The sequence below is a fragment of the Coffea arabica genome, chromosome 1e, assembly GCF_036785885.1.
Source record: "Coffea arabica cultivar ET-39 chromosome 1e, Coffea Arabica ET-39 HiFi, whole genome shotgun sequence".
In the NCBI taxonomy this organism is placed as follows: Eukaryota; Viridiplantae; Streptophyta; class Magnoliopsida; order Gentianales; family Rubiaceae; genus Coffea; species Coffea arabica.
In genome coordinates, this window is record NC_092311.1 from 2,473,124 (window position 1) to 2,499,039 (window position 25,916).

Sequence of the window (25,916 nt, forward strand, 5' to 3'; positions counted from 1 at the left end):
TTACTGCTTAATAATCTTGATTTATGATCATATGTATGGTTTATATATAAAATTTCGGTTCTTTTTTTTTTTTTTGAACAACTTTGATCCTATTGTTTCTACTCTTCCCACTATTTTTTACTTCTCTTCGCGCCAATTTATAGTCAATGATCTACTCCCGCATATTCCAAAATGGGGGGACATGCCCGCAACTTGTTTTGGGGTTCATAAAACATGCCCACAACTTTTCCGGGGTGCATGTTTATTTACAATAATATAGTCCATATACTGAAGTGAGTCCCATGTTTAGAACTGCTTCCCCCGGTTTCGGTAACTATTTCACTTAGCTATCCTCATTCCTTTTGTTCTTCCTACGATACAAAGCTAACTCAGCCATGAAAATCTTACTCCATACTTGAGAACAATTCTGACAACCAAATTTGATACAATTTAGAGGAAACTATTCACCGGACTCCTAAATTATTTTCTTTACACCCTTTTGTCTCCTTAATAATATATTGTTTTCAAGCAGTTAGTTGCCTGTTTTTCAACCTCATCAAATTTGCATTGTTATCAAGATATCAAAGGTATAGTTTCAAAACAAAAAAATAATAATAAAAAGATATCAAGGGTTCATTCTTCAACTTTATGTTGTAGAGTTTATCTGCCTTCATTGAGATAAATCCAAAATTGACCTGACAAATAACATGCTCCAATGATATCAATTCTAACAGGTATCAAAGTCTGAATACGCCACTTATTATATTTGTTTATATCAGAGTTTTGTTTTAGTATCCAACCCAGATGTCCGGATCCATTTTTCACTTCAACAAATCTTTTTAAATAATAAGGTTGAAGATATGGTGTCTTATTTTACAACTGCAAGAAACTTTGCCACTTTGCGGGTCAAACCAAAATATGCTTATTTCTGTCTCTATTGAGAGCACCACTATCAAATTCAATTTTCTCGCCTTCAGAAAATTCAAACTCGGTAATATTCTTCCTTTTAGAAATGGACAATTAGGTAGGATATCCTAAGATTTCGTCCAGCGGTTGAGAGATTGGACCTTTATTGTGGGTAAATTACAGTCTACTCGTATAATATAATAGCTTTATATATTATCACATGATCTTCTGATGTTTCAAAAAATATATACAAAATTTCTTTGTAATTTTATGTGGGGTGAAAAAATGAAAGCAACTCAAGCTATAGCAATTGACCTAGACCGTTTCAAAAACACGTGTGCTAAGATTACATTATCCACTTAACTCCTCTGTTGCTTTGGATATATTTACATAATATCCCTAAAAAGTTATGTAAATTGGTTATCCCTAATCATGTTTAGTATCTACATAAAGACAATACGGAAGGGATATTACGGAAGCTACTTTTCTTCAAATCTTCACTGATAAATTAAACTTCATGGGTTATGTGAATACTTTAAAACGTTTGGGGAGAAATGAACAATAGACAAAATCACAGGGGGATTTGCAATAATTCACCCAAATTCGACAAGGGGCAGAATACCATATGGTTTTGCTTGATTTCGTCGACCTCTATCTACATAAAGACAATACGGAAGGGATATTACGGAAGCTACTTTTCTTCAAATCTTCACTGATAAATTAAACTTCATGGGTTATGTGAATACTTTAAAACGTTTGGGGAGAAATGAACAATAGACAAAATCACAGGGGGATTTGCAATAATTCACCCAAATTCGACAAGGGGCAGAATACCATATGGTTTTGCTTGATTTCGTCGACCTCTAACTTTTCATTATTACGTATGCTAAATTTTGCTTTTTCAATTTTCACAAATTGCTTCGCCCGCTATAAATTTGGATAGATAGCCGCAGGCTCAAGCATCAAAACTCATTCCAACAACAAAAGAAAGTGAAGGGGAAAAAAAACATAAGCAATGGATTCCATTTCGCTGCCGGAAAAGCCTCATGCTGTTTGTATTCCATATCCAGCACAGGGTCACATAAACCCTATGCTGAAACTAGCCAAGCTCCTTCATCATAAAGGGTTTCATATAACCTTTGTTAACACAGAATTCAACCACAAACGTTTGCTCAAGTCTAGAGGTCCTGATGCCCTCAACGGCTTGCCTGATTTCAAATTTAAAGCCATTCCTGATGGGCTTCCTCCTTCTGATGTTGATGCCACCCAAGACGTCCCCTCCCTTTCTGAATCCACCACTACTCATTGCTTAGGTCCATTTAGAGATCTCCTTGCAGAACTTAATGATCCCTCTTCATCACAAGTGCCCCCTGTTTCTTGCATAGTTTCTGATGGAGTCATGAGCTTTACTCTTGAAGCTGCCGCAGAACTAGGCGTCCCAGAAATATTGTTTTGGACTTCTAGTGCAAGTGGATTCTTGGGTTATATGCACTATGCTAAGCTCATAGAAAAGCGTCTCATACCACTCAAAGGTACTCTTCAGGGCCAAGAACTTTTTGTGGTATTTCTCCTTTGAGCTCTCGCTCTCGTGAGAAAGACTTTTAGCACTAGTTGGATTTATGAACTTCTGCACTGCGAAATAGATATAATATAACCCCCTTGGCAACTAGCTTGATGGCATTTAAGATATTAATAATTACTGTATCTTCTTTTTTATTTTTTAATCGAGTTAAACTTGTGAATCCTTGTCAATTACAGATGCAAGTTATTTGTCAAATGGATACCTTGAGCAAGCTTTGGATTGGATTCCCGGGATGAAAGATATACGTCTGAGAGATCTTCCAAGTTTCTTAAGAACTACAAATCCGGATGACTACATGGTAAAGTTCGTACTGCAAGAGACTGAGAGAGCCAAGAAAGCTTTAGCTATTATTTTGAACACATTTGAGGAGCTGGAAGAGGATGTTATAAATGCTCTGTCTGCCATCCTTCCTCCCATCTACGCCATTGGGCCTCTACAGTTTCTCGAGAAAGAGGTGAAAGATGAGAGGTTATCAGTTGTAGGGTCAAATCTTTGGAAAGAAGAGCCCAAGTGCCTAGAATGGCTTGATTCAAAGGATCCAAATTCTGTTGTCTATGTAAACTTTGGAAGCGTCACTGTTATGACTCCCGACCAGCTTGTGGAGTTTGCATGGGGACTTGCAAATAGTAAACAAACATTTTTGTGGATCATTAGGCCTGATCTTGTCTCTGGCGCCTCTGCAATTCTTCCTCCTGAATTTTTGGAGGAAACTAAAGATAGAGGCCTACTAGCAAGCTGGTGCCCTCAGGAACAAGTTCTCAGCCATCCTGCCATTGGAGGATTCTTAACTCATAGCGGATGGAATTCAACTCTCGAGAGTATCTGTAGTGGGGTGCCCATGATTTGTTGGCCGTTTTTCGCCGAACAACAAACCAATTGCTGGTTCTGCTGCACCAAATGGGGCAATGGATTGGAGATAGACAATAATGTCAAGAGGGACGAAGTCGAGAGCCTTGTGACTGAGTTGATGGTTAGAGAGAAGGGAAAGGACATGAAGAAAAAAGCCTTGGAGTGGAAGAACAAGGCTGAAGAAGCATGTAAAAGTTCAGGTGGTTCTTCTTACTCGAATTTGGTGAAGGTGGTCCAAGTGCTTCTCACCAAATAAAATGAGAATAGCATATTTATGTAATGAATTTCTTTCAATTCTATAATTAAATTATCTCTATTTTTCATATTTGTAATTGTATACGGAGATTACAATTAGGGATAGCAACGGGGACGGGTGTCCACGGGGGGTCATTGGGACGGGGGTTGGGCTGGGGCTGGGGAGGGGGCGGGGGGGGGGGGGGACCCCCGTCCCACCCCCGCCTTGCCACCCATTTGAAAATATATATGTACATAATTATATATATAATAATATTATCAATTATACTACTAATTATACATGTCTATTAATAAAATTATTAATTATTTATACTAAAGTAATTAATACATTTATGTTAAATTCCTAACTACACTTAATACAATAACATTTTTTTCTAAAAAAAATACAATAATAATTTAGTGATTGTATTTGTATCAAAAATGAAAACTTGATTATTTTAATTATATTTGTTTTATCATATTAGATTGTATTCAAATAACTTTTGTTTAATTATTTTTATGAGTTTCAATTGTAAAGTTACAATGAATAATAATTTGGTGATGTGTTAATATTTTAGTACTTGATTATTTGCTCAAATTTAATTATAATAAAATTTTTTTAACCCCACAGGTGCTCTCACGAGGGAAGTGGGGGACAGGGAACAGGGCGGGGGCGGGGGGAATTAAAATGCAACGGGTGCCACCCCTAGTTACAATCCAACCGGTTGAACCTCAATCCAATCACTTCACCAGTTCAATTAACTGTCCGAGTTGTAAAACATTACTTTTGTGCTTCTCTTTTCCTTGAAAGTTAATATTGGTCCCTGTCTGCATTATTAAATGCAAAATACTGCAAGTTGGCATGGCATACTGTGATAGCAAACATTTGAGCAGGTCCTCGAGTCCAAGAACTACGCTCAGATTATGTGAAGTTAAAGATTTTTTTTTATTGGATACATGAATTCATTAACATTTTTTTTATTGGATATATGAATTCATAAAAAATAAAAAAGAGTTGCAATATCAAGTTATTCACTAGTTACCGACCAAAAAATCATGAACCTAACTTATTTCGGATATGGTGCTCTTCAATATTGAATTCATTTATAAAGTGCAGAGAGTTTAATTATAGCAAATTCCCACTACTCTCAACATTTTTTTATTATTGTGAAAATGGAAGAGTTTGAATTCAAAATCTTCCATTTACACTCTCTCCTTTGAACCATCTAACCTATTCCTACCTCGGTTACTAGCTCTTAACTTATTAATAAAACTGCAGGTTGTAATGGTGAATGTCAAATTCTAACCCTTTTTAATTTTTTTTCTTTTTTTTATTTGAGAAAAAAGGAAGGCCTCGTTCTCATGGATTTTTTTTAATAAGTAAAAGGTTTTAAATTCAAATCTCCTAATTTTACCAGCCAATCCAACATTTTCCTAACATTGATAGGCGATGGCTAGGGATACTATCGAGCCGAGTCGAGCTCGAGCTCGAACGAGTAAATAAATTTGGACTCAAGATCGACTCGATAAAATAAAATTAAACTCGAGCTCAACTCGTTTGACCTCGAGTAAATATCAAGCCCGATTTACTCGAACTCAAGATCGAGTTTTGAACTAAACCTATAAATTTTTTCTCAAAATATATAATATAAATATAATATGAATATATAATATGAAAACTCGATTAAACTCGTCAAACACTCGAATATTTATTTTTGAAACTCGAACTTGACTCGTTGAATGTAACGAATAGCTCGAGCCAAGCTTTTGACCAAGTCGCTCACAAGCGACTCGCGAGCAGATTTGACTTGATTGCACCCCTAGCGATGGCAATGATTGAATGCAGAAATTATAGGAGTGGTTTGGAATATATAGTCAACATCCAACAATTAAATGTTCGCGTCCATGCTTCCTTCCTGCAGGCATTTTATTGTTTATTATACGACCACAATACTAAGGTCAACAATCAACGCCCCCACCCAACCCTCCCATAAGCCCGCAACCCTCTCACTCCGTGCTTACATCTGCGTTTTTTAATCTGTTGCTTTCTCCTCCATTATTAAGGAAGTGATTATGCTCACCTTTATTGAAAAAAAAAAAAAAAGAAAAAACAATACAGTCTTCTGGGCCTACAAATGTTTTTACCATAGTTATTAAATTCGGCCTGGGCCCGGCGGTCGAATTGGTGGACCGGTCATTGGACCGGGCCGGGTTTGGAATCAGATCGTTTGTGCAAAGAGACCGTTGACTTAGTCAACGACCCGGGGGTCAAACCGGATTAAACCGGAAACCCGGCCGATTTTGTCACTAACCGGATGTTGTGGAAAAATTATGATGCTATTGTTGGAACTTGAACTTCGGACCTCTACCCCAACACTACCACCTGCTTACCACCAAACTACTTCCAAATATGTTGATATAGTAGCTTTATTATGATGTATAAATGTTTTTTCAATTCTATCTTTTTTTCTCTAAAACAAATTTATTTGGAATCTTTTAATAAAAATTTATTACCCTCCAAACTCTATAAGTTATAAAATGGATTCCAAAAATAACATATTACATAATTCATTTAAAGACAAATATTATTTTTAATAAATTTTTACACTTAAAATTCATAAATAAGCTAGATAATTACACTAAATATAGATAAAATTTACACTTGAAGTTTGGTATATTAATAAATAACTTTATATTTGATTGATTCTTATATGAATTAATTATTTTATAACAAATTAAATTAAATGAGCTTTTGTTATGGCATTATTTATTACAATTTATATCATATATCTTATATAAATAATTATGAAATATAATATTTAAATATATGTAGTGACCCACCGGTTCAATCACTCACCCACCGATTCAACCAGTAACCTGTTGACCCACCTCCTTCGCCGGGTTCCTTCCCGGGTTGGGTTTAATAACTATGGTTTTTACGCAATAATCGCTCTAATATTAAATTACAATTTGAATAAAATAATTTAGTTCATAATGCGTTACATGATGGTGTAATCTTAAACCTATTTGTCAATAACTGACAGAAGATATTTATGTCATAGCCATATACAGAATTTATAATATAAAAAGTTAATTACATGCAATTCATTTTCGATAAAAATGTTAAAAGTAGAATATTTGAGTTCCAGCTATTATTGACTATGAAGTCATCCAATTTTTTATCTTTAAAAAAAAAAAAAAAACTCTTTCACTGGTTTGAGTGCACATCTCTTTATGGTAATACATTTAAAATATAGTAAATTTTTATACATTGTCAATATAAAATTTTTTTACACTAACAGATTTAGATCATTCCATATAATATGAATTTAAATTTGAAATTTAAATAATATATATGTGGCATATATTAATGGCTGCTAGTGTGAAAAGGTTACCACACTGTTAGTGCATAAAAAGTTACTTTTTCAAAATAACAGACCAAAAAAAACTAATTTTTAATGTATTTCGAGAACCATGCTAGCTCAACATCTCAAACAATTTTCAATATATATATATATACACACATAGATACACATACATACTAGCTTAACATGCTAATACGTCAATGGAAGATTTTAATCTCAAACGTTTAAACATGTGTTTTGCCTGTAACAATAAAATTGAGGCCATATGCTTCTTACCCAAATACAAGTTGAAGCCTCATAAACACCAAATTTGTTGGAAAATGAAAATAAGCATTTGGATATTAGTAATTTTTTGATTACTTAGTATTCAATGTTTCGGGTCGAGAACAAAAATAGTAGAGAGGTAAAAAAAAAAAACTCCCTTCAGGAAATCACTTGTATTGTGCTCTTGTCTCTTGATAATTTTTCCTTGGGAATCACTTACAATGCTCCCTTGCTGATCTTTTCTTAAAATTTGGGATAAATATATAGCATTTTTTGTAATGCAATATATATGAAATAAAAAAATAATTAAAACCATTTTTATAATGTAATTAATTTTTTTTTTGGTTGCAAATAATGGTCAATCCAAAGAAACTGGTCTCTTGTAATTTTTCTAACGGCACTTGACTTCCTTTTCTCTCTTGGCGGTTGGGTTGTACTATGATATGTATATGTGTATATATATATATATATATATATATATATATATATATATATATATATACATATATCGTGGCAGACTAAGGCAACTCATCATCATGCCATCCAGAAAAGAAATAAACAAGCAACTATTTCTTTGACGGACACTATATCTATATTGATACGAATTGGCTTCCCCTGGACTTGTAAGTTACAAGTATTTTCGGAAAGTGCCCATGATCTCATTCTACAAGTGCAAATATAGAATATAAGAAGGCTACATGGGGCCGAAATAGGAGCTTAGAGGAAGGAATCTCCATGCTCGTCCCATAAGTGTAACTCAACTACAGGTACATAATAAGCTGAGTAATCGAGAGATGTTGGGTTTGAATCATCACGAAAATAAGTGAGGAATCAATATGGCTCCTTTTATATATAAAAAAAAAAAACTAAGTAATTAGGAATTTTGAGATCCCTCGTTCAATTCATAAATAAATTTCTTTCACCTTCATTTTATAAAGTCAAGGAAAAAAAAAAGGAAGACTTAGCTCCATGCGCTAGTCCAAGGTGAACATTCGAGTCGTTCTTTTTCATGTCGTTCTGAGGGATCTGGAGAAAGTTGCAATTAATAGGATTTCCCTAATCCTCCCTTCCCTAAAGAAAGAGCGTGAAATTTTTTTTCCAGAATGAACTCCTTTCTTTATTTTCTTAATTTGGTGTACCTACTTGAATCGGTTGAAAGGAAATTACGTTCAATTTTGAAGGGGGAGATTCTATCTCAATTTTTCTCTTGCTAGGCCCATAACTTAAAAACCCACTTTCTTACTATCATAAGGTATTTTCGAATATTATATTCAATTTTGGAAATACAACATTCCACTTTTTATTTTTACTACCCAAGGTTTTGATTTTCGAACAGATACAAAAATGCTTTTGTTGGGCCGTCGACTTTGTCACCGTGGTCCATATGAAATATGCATGATGTTAACAAAAAATAATTAGTCTCAAAATTTACCGTGTTTGTTGTCCAAATATACTAATCTTGTTCTCAATTGATTTTTAACACTCGATTTTTAGATTTTGATTTTAGAAAAACTATTTTATCGTGTTTACAACTGTTTTCTATATTCTGATTTTATGAATATTTTGAACATAAGAAAGCTGAAAATCTGAAGTATCTAAAATCATCTTTTACATAATGAGAATTAGCACATTATTTGAAAGCTAATATTTGCAATTACACTGCTGTTTATAATCATAAGAAGACACAAAAAAAATAAAAAGAGAACAAAGAAAAACAAGTTGGTGCGAAGAAAAAAGCTAACTAAACCCAAAATTTTCATGATTCATAATCTTGAAGGCCAAGTCTACTTATCTATTGAGTGTTTAATCAAGGGATAATTAGAAGAAAAATAAAATAGAAAAAAATTTTGAGAAAAAAAATAAAAAGAAGTACCACTTTTTTTCCAGAGACAAATTCCGTACACGGGGTCGCAATGTTAGCCCGTTATTTTATTAAAACAATAAATGAATTACAAAAATTTAATTTTTTTAAAAAAAAATTTAGTGTAATAGAGAATATTTAAATTCGGGATTTCTCACTTACACTTCCATCTCTACCTTTCCAACCACTCAATCCATTCCTTCCCAAAATGAAATACAAAAATTTCGAGGGGGCCAAACTTTACCTCGAGAAAAAACAAGAAAAAGGTACACTTGAGAACGAGAGGTTAGCAAAATTATAACCTTGCAAAAATGTCCAAGTGGCAAGCCAATCTTTTGATAAAAACTAATGAAGCTTCTCGAGAAAAGGAAAAAAAACACTTTTCAAACTCTAAAGTTTGAAGAGATATAATTCAATTAGAGTATCATTTACATGATTATTTCAACTTATATTTGACAATTTAACTTAAGTTTTAATCAGATTACAATGTTATTATCATAATTATTCTTTGAATTTATATTTATATTTATTTCAATATGAATTATAAATTATATTTGACAAATTAAGCTGCATTTGTTAAAAATCGTCAAATTGCATGGATTTTTTCAAATTGTTATTTTGACATTTTCTTATAGTCTTTGACATTTTATTATTTTGTTAATGTAACGAAAAAGATTATTTAAAACTAATTTCATCTTATTATAAAGAAAAAGATTATTACTGCTACTTAATGTAGTGTGCATTTTTATGTTTTGAATTTATTTTAATTTGTTGATATTAAAATATTTGGTAACATTTGACTTTATGTTCATATATTTTTGTTATCAATTCTATTTTAATTCATTTATACCTTAATAAGTGTTTTTTATTGCAATTAATTTTTTCTTTTCTTAATCAAACGAATGCATTAACGTCTGAATGACAAAAATAAGTGTATCTCTATTATATTTCATTCAAATGCTCTTTGTTGTTGTTTTCATGGTAACCGTTAGATTTGCATTTTTTTCTTATTTTCTACATTGTCAAATTATAAATTATTCAATACAGCTTATATATTATGAGTTCTAATTTGGAGAGAAAAACATTTTTCCAAACTTATTGCATTATTAGATTATTCAACAAGTCAGCTTACAGATTGCTTGGTTCTCCTATTTTTCCTCTGCTTTACTTATAATAAGCCATAAGTTAAATAATGCAATCATTCTTCAACTACTCATCTTTTTTCTCAATTATCTAACCATATTAGATACTTACATTTTTCTTCATAGTTAGGTTGTTCTTCACAAGAAAATCAATTTTTTGATGAATTATCAACTGTATTTCATATGTGTATAACTATTAGATTGAAAGACAAAGCACTAGTTTAGTTTAGTTTTCATAGACTACCTTTTCAGATGAAATTATTATCAACAAACTGCCCTTAAATAGTATAGTACACGACCTTACACACACTACCAACCTTTGTTATGCTTCATTTTTTTCTTGTTTTATTTCCTTCCCATTCCCATGTAGTAGAGTGAAAGCTTCCTTCACTTTCTTGTTTTCTCACATTTGGTAATACAATTTTTCTTACTTTTTACTTCAACAAATCTATGCATCTATAGTAACATATACTTTTTTTTGCATGTTTTGTGTTTTCCTTTTGCAGCATTACTTTCAGTACTCAAAATTTTTGCTTAGCTTGTCACTTTACTCCAGATTAGTCATTTCACTTATTTATTTAGCACCAGTTAAACCTGTATAAACTAGCTGGAATTACCACCAAACATAATATACACTTTTCCTTTCAAATTTATTTTATTTTATTTATGCGTTAATACTTGCTTTTTATTAGAACGAATTTTTTCCCTTTAATAACCAACAATGCATTAAGATGCTCTTTATAATATATCTACACATAACACTCAACTCATAAACCATCTTTCAAATTTTGTTATTCTTAAACACTTTAGTGTGGGCATTTGCCATGCGGCCTTACTAGTATAAGAAGCAAGGGGTTTAGTTCTTTGCTTCCTTTCTTGCCACTTGGCTTCTTAATAGGTTGACAAGTGGAATATTTATTATCCCTTGCATAACTTTTTTTTTGTCCCTTTGTCCATGCCAAATCAACAAGTGGCCCTTATGTTGTCCTTTCTGAATCCAATGGGTTTTTTTATCTCTATTATCTCTATTATATAAGAAGATATGGAAGTTTACTATATCACCCTAATTTTTGAACACGTGGCATAGTTCTCCTTTAAGGAAGTTGTGATTTTTTCCCATTGTTTATTTTTATGCTCTTAAATGCTTCTTTCCGTGAAGGATTTAAATTTATAGAGCAATCAACAATTTCTTCTGAAGGCAGAGATCAGAGTTACTGGCAACAAAGGCAAACTGTAAAGTATGTAAGGGGTACTTCTGTTTTTCTCTCTATTATATAAGAAGATATGGAAGTTTACTATATCACCCTAATTTTTGAACACGTGGCATAGTTCTCCTTTAAGGAAGTTGTGATTTTTTCCCATTGTTTATTTTTATGCTCTTAAATGCTTCTTTCCGTGAAGGATTTAAATTTATAGAGCAATCAACAATTTCTTCTGAAGGCAGAGATCAGAGTTACTGGCAACAAAGGCAAACTGTAAAGTATGTAAGGGGTACTTCTGTTTTTCCTTTATGACTTTGCCTGTATTTAGTAAGGAAATAAATGTGCAAGGCAAACAATAAAGTTTGTAAGGGTACTTTTGTTTTTCCTTTATGACTTTGCCTGTATTTAGTAAGGAAATAAATGAGTATGCACAGTTTTTCCTTTCCTAGAAATACTTAACTAATCTCACATGTCTTTAGTCAAGAGGTACATCAATCAAATTGCATCATATATGAATCTAGGTCCATTTTCCGTTGAAAAATCTTATTCTCACACATCTTTGGCCATGGGATTGGATCAACTTTCACAATATATAAATCCTAATCACAATTTCCTTAGTCCTATGGGGAACTTTGTACACACACATATATATATATATACGAATTGGCTTCGCATGCACTTGTAACTTACTAGTACTTTTGGAAAGTGCCCATGATCTCATTCTTTAAGTTGTGATATCAAAGCCTAATATATAATATGAGAAGGCCACTTGTGGGCCGAAATACGAGCTTAGAGGAAGGAATCTCCATGCTCGTCCCATAAGTGTAACTCAACTATAGGTACGAGTGGTTAAAGGTTCGAATCATCATGAAAATAAGCGAGAAATCAATATTGATCTTTTTTGTGAAAAAAAAACTAAGTAATTAGGAATTTTGAGATCTCTCATTCAATTCATAAATAATTTTCTTTCTCCTTCCTTTTATAAAGTCCAAAAAAAAAAGGAAGACTTAGCTCCATGCTCTAGCTCAAGGTAAACGTCAAGTTGTTCTTTTTCGTGTCTTTTCGAAGGGCCCGGAGAAAGTTTCAATTAATAGGATTTTCCTAATCCTTCCTTCCCATAAGGAAGAGCGTGACTTTTTTTTTTATCAGAATGAACTCCTTTCTTTATTTTCTTTATTTGGTGTACATACTTGAATCGGATAAAAGAGAATTTTCACGTTGGATTTTGAAGTGGGGAGATCGCATTCCTGTCTCAATTTTTCTTTTGCTAGGCCCATAACTTAAAAACCCTTCTTATGATCATGAGGTTCATTCGAAGATTAGATCCAATTGTGGAAATACAGCATTCTACTTTTTTTTTTTTTTTCACTGCCCAAGGCTTTGATTTTCGAATACATACAAAAGTGCTCTGGTTGGGCCTCGACTTTGCCACCGTAGTCCATATGCAGGTTGTTAAAAAAAATAATTAGTCTCAAAATTTACCGCTGTTTGCTGTCCAAATATACTGATTTTGTTTTCAATTGATTTTTAACACCCGATTTTTAGATTTTGATTTAAAAAAAACTACTTTATCGTGTTTACAACTGTTTTTCATATCTGATTTTATGAATAAGAAAGCTGAATCTCTGAAGCATTTGATCATCTTTTACATAATGATAATTAGCGTAGAACAAGGCCATTATTTGAAGGCTAATACTTGCAATTACATTGCTGTTTATAATCATAAGAACACACAAAAAATTAAAAAGAGAAAAAAGAAAAACAGTTGGTTTGAAGAAAAGCTAACTAAACCAATATTTTCATGATTCATAATGTTGAAGAGTCCAAGTCTACTTTATGTATTGAGTGCTCAATCAAGGGATAATTAAAAGGAAAATAAAATAGAAAAAATTTTGAGAACAAAAACAATAAAAAGAAGTACCATTTTTTTTAGAGGCAAATTTCATACACGGAGTCAGAATGCTAGTCCGTTATATTATTAAAACAATAAATAAATTATAAATTTTTTTTAAAAAAAATTTAATATATGTGAGAGAATTCAAATTTGGAACCTTTCGAAACAGTCAATCTATCTCTCTCCAAAATGAAATACAAAAATTTTGAGGGGCCAAACCTGACATCGAGAACAAACAAGAAAAAGGGACACTTGAGAACAAGAGGTTAGCTTACTTATATTGCTGCAAAAATGTCCAAGTGTCAAGCGAATCCCCATAACTATTTTGAAAAAACTAAGGAAGCCTCTAGAGAGAAAAGGGGAGAAAAAAACACTTATATTCGTGAGGACGTCTTCGTGAAGGTTCTATCCAGGAAAGAACCAAAAAAAAAAAAGTGAAGCATACCAGCTTTGACCATGCCATATATTCTTTTTTTTTTTTTGAGGGGTTTTTTTCTTCTAAAAAAGAAACAAAAGCAGAATTTGTCCAGCTCGGTGGCAATTTTCTAAATTTAACAACCGCCTTTTCCTACCCAAAAATAAAAAAATAAAACAGACCTGGTCACAGGAAATTACGCGTACATCGAATCAAAGCCCAAATTCAACTTGGAAAAAGACCTCCTCATAGCCGTCCAGATCATCAACAACCGCTTAATCCTAACCGTCCATTCTTCAACAAACACCTATAAATATCCCCAACCATCCCACGGGCTTTTGTTAACCCTCGGCGGTTTGGTTGTTAGGTAAGAATCGTCTAACTCGGTTTTCTGCATCGGTTTAGGGCTGTGAAATTAGTTAAATTGGAATTGTCAATCGACGGTAGGCTCTGATTTATTCATGATTGCTTTAGGTGGTAGCTCTGGTATTCGGCGTTTTCGCGATCATCAGATAGTTCGAGTTTTTTTGCAATAGTTTGGTTTGTTGATATGATGATAATTTGTCCATCGTTCCAATTTATCGGACAATTTTGGTGTCGGTTTTCCTTCTTGTTAATGTTTCGAAATTCACCTTGTTGTAGAATTGGCAGAATGGAGGAGAGAAGCGCTCTGTTGGATGGATTTGAATGTGGTCTGAAATTTGGGAGTTCTTCTCTAATCCCCTCTTGGTCTTGGGTTGTTCTTATCTTTGCTTGATAAAGTCACCGCCTTTATTTTATGCGGTCACTGCTGACGAGCTCTAGGTGTTGTCTTGATCTTAGGGGAGCTTGGATTCAAAGGTTTGGTCGTGATTATTATCCTGTTCTCCTGTTTTACAAAATTTTGGGGGAGTTTTTCTTTCCCTACTTGTGGCTTTGTGCTATTTTCCCGAACAACGATTGGGAGTTTTTTTTTTGGATAATAATGATTGAAAAACCATAGGAGTTATCCAACATACATGACTTTGTTTGGTATTCCAGTTTATCTGACAATTTGGCATCACATTACCGTATTGTTGTTGTTGCTTAGAGATTGGCCTTCCTTTTAGAACGGTGGAATTCTGGCCTTACGAGGAGAGGAGATGTTTTGACTGGTGCTCTAAAATCGGGAAATTTACCACCTTTTAGGGAGTTATTATTATCTGGCTCTCCATGTTGTCTTGATCGTAGGGGAGCTTGGAGTTTTGGTCATTGTAGTTACCCTGCTATATTGGTTTACGAGATTTCATAAAAGTTTGCTCTTTTCCTACTTTTTTTAAAATTTTTTTTTTTTTAAAGCTGTTTTTCCTTAGGACTGATGGGGACCTTCTGGATATGGTGATTGATTTGCTCTGCATCTACCTCGTTAGGATTGAAGGATTGAACAACTCAAGTTGTCTGTTTCAAAGGAACTATTTAACTTCCTTGACATGACTTTGGTTGCTGGAATCTGGGTACAGATGACTCGGAGGTTTGATGACAACTTACGTCTCTTGTCCGAAATCAAAGGCTTTTTGCATTGTTAACAAAGGGAGTTCGCACTATTTTTTCCTTTTTGCTTGAGCCAACTTAGTGGTTTTGACACCTGTAAATATCTCATGTCCCCCCCCTTAATGTTAGGATCTTGGAATTGAGACCTGTATCTTCTAATGCATCCAAAGGCATTTCCTCTTCATATTTTTAAGTAACTTTTTTTGCTCATGTATTTCTTTTTTTTTTGCTGACACTTTGTTTAAAGTTGTACTGATTATTGGTCTTGTTCCAGGGGGTTCCCCTTCATCCCAACCTTTTTAGTTGTGGTTGCTCTAAGAGGTAACTGGCATCATCAATTATGCTGTGTTGTTCAAATAGGAAGTGTGAATTTGATTGTTTTCATCATTGTGCATTACATGATTTTGGAGATTTTCTCGTCATATGCGTGATGGTTAGGGCTTCTTTTGGCAGCTTCTAAATGGTTGTTCGGGTTATATGTCCTCAGCTGTGTAGTAGGCGTTTTTTGGAAGGAGTTCTGTTTCTCCACCTGCATACTTGAAGGTCGTCTCTTTAGGCGGATGTGGAATTTCAAGTTTTGCAATACTGGGTTTGTTGTCATTATGTTTTTCTCATACATGACAATTTATTATTGGAAGATTTTGACATCAGTTAACTTTATTGATATGTTATCTCTACAAAATGAGTTGGGGGCACAACTATCAGCATTTAAAGAGTACGTGAAGGAGAGCTGTCCTATCCAAGGGATGTGACAGTTTAAAGTGTTTGAAAGTATTTTTCAACATTTCTATGCTGATTACTGTTTATAACAATCTATATTTGAAAGCCAACAGTTTGCGGGTCATTTGACTTTGTATACTCATGGATTTTTGGTGATTTTGAGCTGTTGTTGTGGTATCTCGGGGCTTCCTTCTTCCAATCAAAGCTTATCTTCCTTGTCTTGGAGGAGTCCTCTTCTACCTTGAGCTAATTGCACCTAGTTGTTTTTGAACTTGGTGGTTTTGGGAATATTTTTAATGTCCATCTCTCATCTGTACTATAGTGGCTTGGATTCAAGATTGATCGTTTAGTACTGTAGCTGTGAATTATCTTCAACATGATTCTTGAGCCAAAAAGTTGAGCAGTTCTTCTCTTTGATACTTGGTGTGACTGGTTTTCTTAACCAACAGTGGACAGCTTTTGGTTAGTCATAAACCCATTCTGTCCTCTAATTTGATGAAGAAGTTTGTGTGGCTAAAATGTCTGAAAAGAGCTATCAACACCCTTATGCTTATTACTTCCAAGTCTGTTTGTCTATCTTCATTTTAGGAAGAAGCTTGGAATTAAAGAACTCACTGGGTTAAAGTGATTGAATGGCGTTCTCTGCTTCTTTGGAGCATTACATTTTTTTTTTGGAATCATCTGTAAGGACTTTCTGTGTTTGTTGTGTACGATCTTGGGTTTGTGTCTCCCTGTTTTCATCGAGATCTTTGCTTTCTTCTTCTGAGCCTAACACCATTTACATTGTTTTGGAGGAACTCTTTTCTGCCTCTGACTAATTGATCCTCTGTGCATGATCAATTTTCAGTTTTCTATTGATGTTGATGTCTCCTCTCTATTGTTGGAACTGGGGTGCAAGATGGGTGTTGTGCTTGAAGATTTCCTAGGCTCTTTTATCTGCTTCTTGATAATTTGGCGAATTCATTCTGCTGTTTGGCGCAGCATTACAATTTATCCATCTGCATGATGTTGTGAGAGAAAATGGGAGTCTCTTTGTCCCTACTTTCCTTCTGAGCTTTTCTTGATGAAATAGTGGATAACATGTCATCTTCATTTTGGAAGGAGCTTGGATTTGGTGAGCTCAGTGATGTCATTAAAATAATTGAAAGGAGTTCTCTGCTTCCTCGTGTATTACTTTGTTTGAAGATTGACAGTTCTGGGATTATCTGTAACAACTATATATCTACATCTTAGGATCTTGGGTTTCAACCATGCTGTTGTCATTTAGATCTTAGGCTTTCTTTTGTCAAAGGATATTTACATCATTGAAGGTCAAACTAATTGTTTGTTTGTGGTTGATCAGTTATTGGTTTTGGGGATGTTATTGACGAATATGTTTCCTTTACTCCAGCAGCTTGCATTCAAGTGACATCCCAGGCTCTTTTATCTGCTTTTGATTTTTTGTTGGATTCATTCTTTCATTGGAGCAATAATTATTTTTAATTATTTGGGGTGGCAGTGAATTCTACTGTGCTGTAATGCGGAGAGAATTGCAAGTCCTGTGTTGTGGTTTACATGATTTTGCGGGAGAGCCGGAGTTTTTTGCTTTCCCTGCTTTTGCTGTTAGGTTTCTCTGAACAATAATGGACAGTTTCTGGTTAAATTTTGAGAGGCTTCATCATCATCATTTTAGGAATTGAAGAAAGTCAGTGTGCAGTTATAAAGTGATTGAAAGGTGTGTGTGTATTACTTTGTTTTGGGTTATCTGTAACGCCTTCGCATATTTGTTTTAGGAGTTTAAATTGGTCTGAGCTGTTGTAGTGACATCTTCGGTCTCCTTTAGATTAAAGGCTATCCACGTTGGTTTGAAAGGAATTCTATTCTGCCTAAACTAATTGTGTCAGTGGTTGACAATTGACGATTTTTGGGATGTGGTAGCATCTGTGTCTTGTTTGTATTCTAGGAGCTCAGGTTCAAGATTGCTTTTTTGGTAACATCTCTGGCTGTTTTATCTGCTTTTGAAGCTCGTACTGGTCGGCATAGTTTCACGAATAACGCCCATTCCTGGTTATTTGGTGTGGTTATGAAATAATTATTCATTCTGATGCAATTACTAATTGCAGTTCACCAGCTTAAGTAATAAATATATGTTTTTTCCTGGTCTATGAGTTGATTTCAGAGGTTGAGGACTAGTTATTTTAGTTTCTATGGTGTATTTACAGCAGCTGGTCCTTTTTTTGTTGCTGCAGAGAATACAGTGACTGGATGCTACTTGCTTTGCTAACACCTTTGATATATGCAGTCTTAGTGTTGATAATAAATGCTTTGGACTGTCGGACCCTGTAGATTGCCGGGTTGATTGATGAACTGTCAATTCTACTCTTTCAAGTACTTGCTACAATTCTTGTTCTGCAACTTTCACAGTGGTTTTCAAAATTTTCAAATGGTCTTCTGGAGGGTTTTCCTTGGGTTTGGAGGTATGGGTACCTGCTTTGGCTTTTTGCAAATCTTGCGAGCAAAACTTTTGAGGTCCGTCTAATGCCCTGTTTCTCTTTCTTTGCACCACATATCTTCAGAATTGTGGGTTCAGCTATACAAAATGGTGGTCATCTATTATATTTGTGGAACTGCTAAGAGGTGGTTGTGTTAGTATTTGATAATCTACACTTCTGTTGGTGGTCTATCATGTCATGTTGCTTTGCACACATTTGTGGTTCTCCTCCTGCTTGTTTGGCTGGATATGCGTATTTAAAAGAGCTTCTAAAGTTAAAGAAGTGAAGGTTTCCTCTTACTCAGGTTAATTTTTACTGTTCTCTTTTTCCACATTCAAATTTTCTGCTTGCTTAACATTTGGAGATACTGATTCAAAGGTCATTTCATTTAATTTTTTTCTTCCTTTTCTGGAAGCTATATGGGCTATATGTTGCTCAATATTTGCGTGAACTGTTTCATCTTCAGATGTCTGAACCTGCTCTACACCATGTAGTTCTTTATGCTTGCATCCCCTCGTTCACTTCACGGTTTGTAAAGGTTTTTGAGAGTTTCATGCGGTAATGCTTAATTCATAACCATGGTCATTCAGATGCTACTTGAGCACAGTTTTCAATACATATGCATCTGGTTTTTCCATATTTAACCTGTGAAGATATACGGGTAGAGTGACTGCTAGCTGCATTGTCTCTGGGGGCATCTGGACAGATGTCACAGAAAATAAAAATACATAAAGCAGAAAGTGACAGCATCAAATTTGTTCAAGAAAATAATAAAGGATTCATTAAGCGTGCAATACAGTTAAGATTTCAAATTTGTTCAAATAATGAGTAAAAGATTCATAAAGATTCATAAAGGGTGTTTTGCTAGGTAGCACTACTGGTCTGCTAGTTAATCTGCTCAATTTTTAACATTCTAGCCAGAATTCTGTGCAGGGACAGCTTTTGGTTTAGTTACAAAAATTTGGGGGAGTTTTTCTTCCTCTACTTTTGGTTTTGTGCTGCTTTCCTGAACAATGATTGGGAGGTTTTTTTTTTTTTTAATGATATTGATTGAAAAACTATAGATGTTATCCAACGTATATGACTTTGTTTGGTATTCCAGTGTATCAGGCAATTTTGGCATCATATTACCGTATTGTTATTGTTGCTTTAGAGATTGGCCTTGTTTTTAGAATGGGGAAATTCTGGCCTTCCAAGGAGAGGAGATGTTTCTTGGATGTGAATGTGCTCTAAATTTGGAGTTTTTTTTTTTTTCCTTTCCCATACCCTCCGTGTTGTAATCTTTGCTTAAAAAATTTGCCGCCTTGCAGTGAGTCATTATTAACTGGCTCTACATGTTGTCTGATTGTAGGGGATCTTGGAGTTTTGGTCATTGTCATTACCCTGCTATATTGGTCCATGAGATTTCATACACATTTACCCTTTCCTACTTTTTATTATTTTTAAATTGTTTTTCCTGAGGACTGATTGGAACCTTCTGGATTTGATGATTGATTTGCCCTCTGTCTACCTTGTTAGTACGAAGGATTGAACAACTTGTGTTCAAAGGAACTATTTAACTTCGTTAACTTGACTATGGTTGCTGGAATCTGGGTCTAGATGATTTGGAGCTTTGGTGACAACTTTATGTCTCCTGCCTAAGATCAAAGGCTTTTTGCATTGTTAATGAAGGGAGTTCACATTATCTCTGCTTTTGTGCTTGAGCCAACTTAGTGGTTTTGACACCTGTAAATGTCTCTGTGTTCCCCCCTTTGTGTCATGAGCTCGGAATTGAGACCTGTATCTTCTAATGCATCCAAAGGCCTTTCTAACTCTTTAAAAAAAAAAAAAAACTTGTGTATTTTCTTTCTTGTGTTCTGACAATACTTAACAAAGTTGTACTGATTATATGGTCTCGTTCCAGGAGCTGACCTTCATCCCAAACTCAGTTCTGTTTGCTCTGAGGAGGTAACTGGCATCATCAATTACGCTGTCTTGCTCAATTAGGGTGTGAATTCGCTTGTTTTTGTCCTGTTGTTACCAGCATTTACATGATTTCGGAGAGCTTCTCGTCATATGCATCGTGATGGTTGGGTTGGCTTCTGAATGGTTGTTCAGGTTGTATGTCCTCCTCTTCATGTTAGGAGCTTAGGTTGAAGAACTCATCCGTGTAGTGGGCATTGTTTGGAAGTGGTTCTGGTTCTTTATCTTTATTACTTGAATGTTGTCTCTTTAGGCAGCTGTGGAATTTCAAGTTTCGCAATGTTTGGTATGTAATCATTTTTTATGGTTCTCTCTTAGATGACAATTTGTTATTCAAGGATTTGAGATCAGTTAACTCTATTTATATGTTATTTCTATAAAATGAGAGTTGGTGGCTTAACTATCAGCATTTAGAGAATATGTGAAGGAGAGCTATCCAAGGGATGTGACAGTTTAAGAGTGTTTGAATGTAGTTCTCTGTGTCTCCACACTGATCACTGTGTATAACTGTTTGAAAACCAACAGGTTCTGTGCCATTTGACTTTGTATACTTGTGGATTATTGACAATACCAGGCTGTTGTAGTGATACCTAAGGGCTTCCTTCTTGCAATCAAAGCTGTATACCTTGTTTTGGAGCAGTCTTCTTCTACCCTGAGCTAATTGTTGCTGAAGTTGGTGGTTTTGGGAATGTTTTTAATGACCATCTCTCATCTGTGCTGTGCTGTAGGGGCTTGGATTCAAGGTTGATCTTGTGTCTTAACACTTTTAAGGATCTTTTAGTTGCTTTTGATTGATTTTGTGTGTGTGTGTGTGTTTTTTTTTAAGTACCAAGGTGTGGCAGTCAATTTGATTGTTCAGTACTGTAGCCGTGAATTGTGGTCAACATTATTCTTGAGCAGTTCTTCTCTTCAAATACTTGGTGTACAGGCTTTCTTGAGCAACAGTGGGCAGTTTTTGGTTAGTTATAAACCCTTTGGTTTATCCGTAAGGACTTTTTTGTATTTGTTTTAGGATCTTGGGTTCGATTCTTCATCGAGATCTTTGCTTCGTTCTTGTAAGCCTAAGACTATTTACTTGGACCCCGTACCAGTTGATCTCTGTGCTTGATCAATTATCGGTTTTCTGGAAATTGTTGATGTTGATGTCTCCTTTCTATTGTAGGAACTGTGGTACAAGATGGGTGTTGTGCTTGAAGAGACTCTAAGCCCTTTTATTGCTTCTTGATTATTTGTCGAATTCATTCTGTTGTTTGGTGTGGCAGTAAAATCTACCTCTCCGTAATGTGGGTGAGAAGTGCAAGTCTATGTTCTCTTGTTCATGATTTTGCAAGAGAAAATGGGAGTTTTCTCCTTCCCTGTTTTTCTCCTGAGGTTTTCTTTGACCAAATAGTTGACATGTCAGGTTGACTAAGATCTATGTCATCTTTAATTTGGAAGGATCTTGAATTCGAGGAGCTCAGTCATGTCGCTAAAGTAACTGAAAGGAGTTCTTTGCTGCCCTTCATGTATTACTTTGTTTGAAGATTGACAGTTTCTGGATTATCTATAAAATTCATTCTTTCTTCACTGGTTTAATGAATAATCTTTCTTAATCATTTGGTGTGGCTGTAAATTCCATGTTCTGTAATGTGATGAGAATTGCAAGGGCTGTGTTGTGGTCTAAATGATTTTGAAGGAGAACCAGAGGAGTAATTTCCTTTCCCTATTTTTCATATTGGGTTTCTGTGAACAATAATGAACTGTTTCTGGTTATCTATTGAAATGCTCCTGTTCATCATCATTTTAGGAAGGAGGTTGGAATTGAAGAAGTCAGTTGTGTGGTTAAAGTGATTGAAAGGACTGTGTATTAGTATGTCTTAGGCTATCTGTTATGCCTTTGCATAGTTGTTTTACGAGTTTCAATTGGTTGGAGCGGTTGTAGTGACATCTGTGGCCTCCTTCAGATTAGAGGCTATCCATATTGGTTTGAAGGAATCCTATTCTATCTAAATCAATTGTTTGTTAGTGCTTGACAAAATCCCTGGCTGTTTCATCTGCTTTTGAAGTTTGTACCATTAGTCGCTGAGTTTCATGGATAATATCCATTCCTGATTATGTGGTGCAGTTGCTAAATAATTGGATGCAAATACTAATTTCTGTTCATCAGCTTAATCTGGAAATAATTTTTTTTCATGGTTTATGAGTTGGATTTTTTCTTATTCTGGAGGTCTGGGACTTTTTTATCTTAATTTCTGTGGTGTATTTATAGCAGATTGAGCATGTATTGGAGGTTTTGGCTATTTTCTGATGAAGTTTGCTAAGTCTTTAGCAAAGTTGATTAAAGTGCTGCTGTTGTATGCCGGTGATTTAACTTTTTTTTACTCCAACCTGCTTATGATCCTGCAGTCAGAAAATGGGGCTTCTTTTCCTACTGTTCTCCACTGTTGATATAAAAGAAGCTGAGGCACCAGTTTCAAGGGGATAAAAATGAGATAGAAAATGTTTTCATATTTTTGAGGCCTTGTCTGACACTTGTAGGGCTCCAATCCTATTGTTTTTGCTGCAACTTAAAGGTGCCTCGTGTTTCTTCCAAGTTTGATTCAAGCTTTCACCTGAGCGTATCCATTTACTTGTGAGTTAAGTTATGCATCCTCAGCTTTTTGTTGTGGCATGAATCTGAGTGTAGAATTGTGTGTGGAAGACATTTATTTCTTTATTTTCTTGATGAATTTTACAATTAGGTTAGATTGTTACAAATTGGTAGGAAAACAGATAAAGAAGATTAAATAAGGTAATTACATTTATGTAGGCGTTGATTATATGCTATAGGTGCATGCAGACAAGATTTTTCTATAATCTTAAATGAGAGAGCAGATCATTCAGGTGTATTAGAGTTGTGGGTTATTTCTTTTTCCAGAACATACATTTTAGCAGACATCCTTGCTCCCAGTTCTAGTGAAAGCTACCCAGGAAATTGATAAATCTTGTTTTTATGTTGGTTCATCATGTTATTTGTTGAGATTGCTCTGTGAGGTTTGTTGCATGTCTATTCATGAATATGTGCGGGAATGGAATTTTCTCTGCGTATGCTCTTTTTTTAGGCCCTTGGAAACGGATTGCATTCTCTTGTGCTGGAGTCTCCTTGCAGCATCTGCACCAACTTTTGATAGTGTGTAATTTCCTCCAAGAGTACATCTTCTCTTTCTTCATTTTTTTTTTCTTAATTGTCTTTGCCAATGCAAGTTGCTTATTTGTTTCTGCTGTTTGTATGATGCTTGTAACTCCGCCTCTGTGATATCGCCAGAGCCGGTCCCAAGCCCGGAAATAAGGAGGAGGGAAAGCTGCTCTTTTGTTGGTTACTACACTATAATGGCTGATGTAGTAGAGCTTTTCTTAGATGTTGAATACATGTGAATGGCTGATGTTGAACTTAGTATACTAGTAGAGCTTTTCTTGGATGTTGAATACATATGAATAGCCTAAGAAGGCTATTATCTTATCCAAGTAATGGCTGATGTTCTTATGTATGCTGTCTTGTGATTCCTCCTACTTTTAAGTGTAGCTCGCGAAAATCTTCAGTGTCCTCTGGACTTGAAATAGATGTAATTGAGAAAATTATTGCAATACGGTTTGGTGGTTTCTCCAAGTCCCTTCTTTTATTGGACTTTTTGACAAGATTCTTATATGCATCAAATTTTAATAAAATTTAAATATTTTATTTTTTGCAAGCATAAATTAAATCTATATTATAAACATGAAATAAAAGTAATACAAATAATAATAGAAAGCTCTCAAGGCTATAGAATTTTCCACTACTCTTACAAGTGAAATTATCGAATAATTATGACGTAATTTTCTAATGTATGTGAATCTACTCTCGTAATGAATCAACTATACTTATAAATAAGTTATATCTACCTTCGTGATTATGAAATTAATTACAAATTCATTTTTTTAATAAAATAAATGAAATAAATCACTAAATCCACATAAGTGTTCTTCTATTTTTGTGAGTAAACTTCTTAAATTTAGCATATATTTGAATTAGTGTTAAATCTCATTCTCATTACAAACTTAACATCTTAATACTATAACAATTAATAGCTGGTTAATTATATTTAGATAAGCAAAAAGTGATAAATAACTTATTCAAATAACCAAGTAAATATCACTAATAAGATATAGAAAGTTCATCCATAACTCTAAGCATAAACTTTAGCAAAATATGAAAATAAACATCAAACTTGTATTATAGGTAAACATGAAATCAAATACAAAAAAAAAAAAAAAAAAGTGATAGGAGAGAGGTCACCGTTGTCGTATGAGATGCAACCCTCCATCTTTGTTCCTCAATTCTTCATCCAAATCTAGTTATAATTATAAGATAAATAAACTACACAAACTATACTATACTAATGAACTAAGAAAAATTAGTTAAAACTACATTTTGGTAGTGTTTCTAACCCTCCAAAGTTATTTCAAACAAGCTCCCTATAGGCCTCTATTTATAGAGAATTCAAGTTCAAAGTGATCCGTTTCTAGTTGGCAAAGTTGTCCCTTGAAATCAGCAAAAGTTGTTTCTTGAAATCTCTGTGCTTGCTTGCTCATATTCAGGCAGATTTTTTGAAGAAAAATTAGTCAAAAAATTTGCGTGAAGAGAGCACAAGTTGCAGCCGCAATTGTGGAAAACGTGACATCAGAAAGCATGGGTTGAGATCGCATATTTACCCCATATTTTGCCTCTTTTGTAGGTTTTCTCATTTCTAGTCAGCCTTTAACTTTGCTTTATTTTTGTACCAATTTTCACTGATATTTTCTCAATAATAGAGGCTAAACTAACTCTTATACAAAACATGAAAGTTGTAACCTTTTGAGTTAGTTTTTCAATGCCTCAAGAATCATTCAAGTTGGAGATCTGTAGACTGAAAAAGAATCAAAATATCCTTGACTGATCAATCCCCTATTTTAGCTTTTGACAACAAAAATAACCGACTGTATTTCGACTTTTTGACTTGGAAAACTCATGAAATGGATTTCGTTGTTTTCATAAGAAATGTAGAGATATGTGTTAGCTCCAAAATGGTTTAAAATTACCTCAATCTGATACTTGTAACTCAAGACATAGTCGAAATATCAACAGGTGTTAAAACTGTGAAACTCCCTTTCTTTTACACTTGATTGCATTTTATCTTTGCACTTTATATCTTTTTTAAATCACTTTAAATCATAAAAAATCATCCAAATATCTTATCAATTCACTTCATTTGATGATTGAATTATTAAACCCTACAAAAACATGAGGTTTTCACCACTTTATTTTATAAAAATGCAATTTTTGACACTTAAATCACAAAATATCAATCTTCACTAGAAACATAGTTCATTAGCTATAAAAATAAATAAAACACACCTAAATTAAATAATTAAAAACAATTAAAACACACAAAATGTATACTTATCAAAGGGCTTTGAAGTCTGCAAACAAATCAAGTCACTCATTAGCGTTTACGAGTTTGCTCGGTCAATATTGAGTTTAAGTTGAGCTTGAACTGACTTTTTCAACTCGTTAGCTCGCGAATTGG

At 34.2% G+C, this 25,916-nt stretch overlaps 2 protein-coding genes across 46 annotated transcripts; both read left to right on the forward strand.

Annotated features, from left to right (window-relative positions):
• Nucleotides 1-1,866: 1,866 nt before the first annotated feature.
• Nucleotides 1,867-3,641, forward strand: LOC113699434 (7-deoxyloganetin glucosyltransferase-like). Its single transcript, XM_027219812.2, has 2 exons — nucleotides 1,867-2,417; nucleotides 2,644-3,641. The coding sequence occupies exons 1-2, from the start codon at nucleotides 1,901-1,903 to the stop codon at nucleotides 3,570-3,572; spliced, it is 1,446 nt and encodes a 481-aa protein (XP_027075613.1). The 5' UTR covers nucleotides 1,867-1,900; the 3' UTR covers nucleotides 3,573-3,641.
• A 10,276-nt stretch (nucleotides 3,642-13,917) lies between these two features.
• Nucleotides 13,918-23,980, forward strand: LOC113699378 (uncharacterized). 45 transcript variants are annotated; one of them, XR_011815269.1, is made up of 7 exons: nucleotides 13,919-14,060; nucleotides 14,336-14,533; nucleotides 15,011-15,395; nucleotides 15,477-15,523; nucleotides 15,656-18,378; nucleotides 18,478-18,697; nucleotides 20,297-21,921. XR_011815269.1 is itself a non-coding variant. In XM_072051129.1 (4 exons), the coding sequence occupies exons 1-4, from the start codon at nucleotides 14,472-14,474 to the stop codon at nucleotides 18,262-18,264; spliced, it is 306 nt and encodes a 101-aa protein (XP_071907230.1). In that variant the 5' UTR covers nucleotides 14,067-14,471; the 3' UTR covers nucleotides 18,265-18,382. The 45 variants fall into 45 exon arrangements, 1 of the variants encoding a protein (XP_071907230.1); XR_011815278.1 differs by lacking the exon at nucleotides 14,336-14,533 and having other exon boundaries at nucleotides 14,039-14,060; nucleotides 15,025-15,182; nucleotides 15,656-15,745; nucleotides 16,770-18,378; XR_011815254.1 differs by lacking the exon at nucleotides 13,919-14,060 and having other exon boundaries at nucleotides 14,067-15,182; nucleotides 20,297-20,641; nucleotides 20,881-21,098; nucleotides 21,518-21,921.
• Nucleotides 23,981-25,916: the final 1,936 nt, after the last annotated feature.

What these genes read in the sequence shown, in the direction of transcription:
- LOC113699434 (XM_027219812.2), top strand. Translation starts at nt 1,901, where the DNA reads ATGGATTCCATTTCGCTGCCGGAAAAGCCTCATGCTGTTTGTATTCCA. An exon ending in GCGTCTCATACCACTCAAAG is followed by an intron (nt 2,418 to 2,643) that starts GTACTCTTCAGG and finishes TGTCAATTACAG; the next exon opens with ATGCAAGTTATTTGTCAAAT.
- LOC113699378 (XM_072051129.1), top strand. Translation starts at nt 14,472, where the DNA reads ATGCGGTCACTGCTGACGAGCTCTAGGTGTTGTCTTGATCTTAGGGGA. An exon ending in AGGGGAGCTTGGATTCAAAG is followed by an intron (nt 14,534 to 15,476) that starts GTTTGGTCGTGA and finishes GTCTTGTTCCAG; the next exon opens with GGGGTTCCCCTTCATCCCAA. An exon ending in AGTTGTGGTTGCTCTAAGAG is followed by an intron (nt 15,524 to 15,655) that starts GTAACTGGCATC and finishes TTCTTTTGGCAG; the next exon opens with CTTCTAAATGGTTGTTCGGG.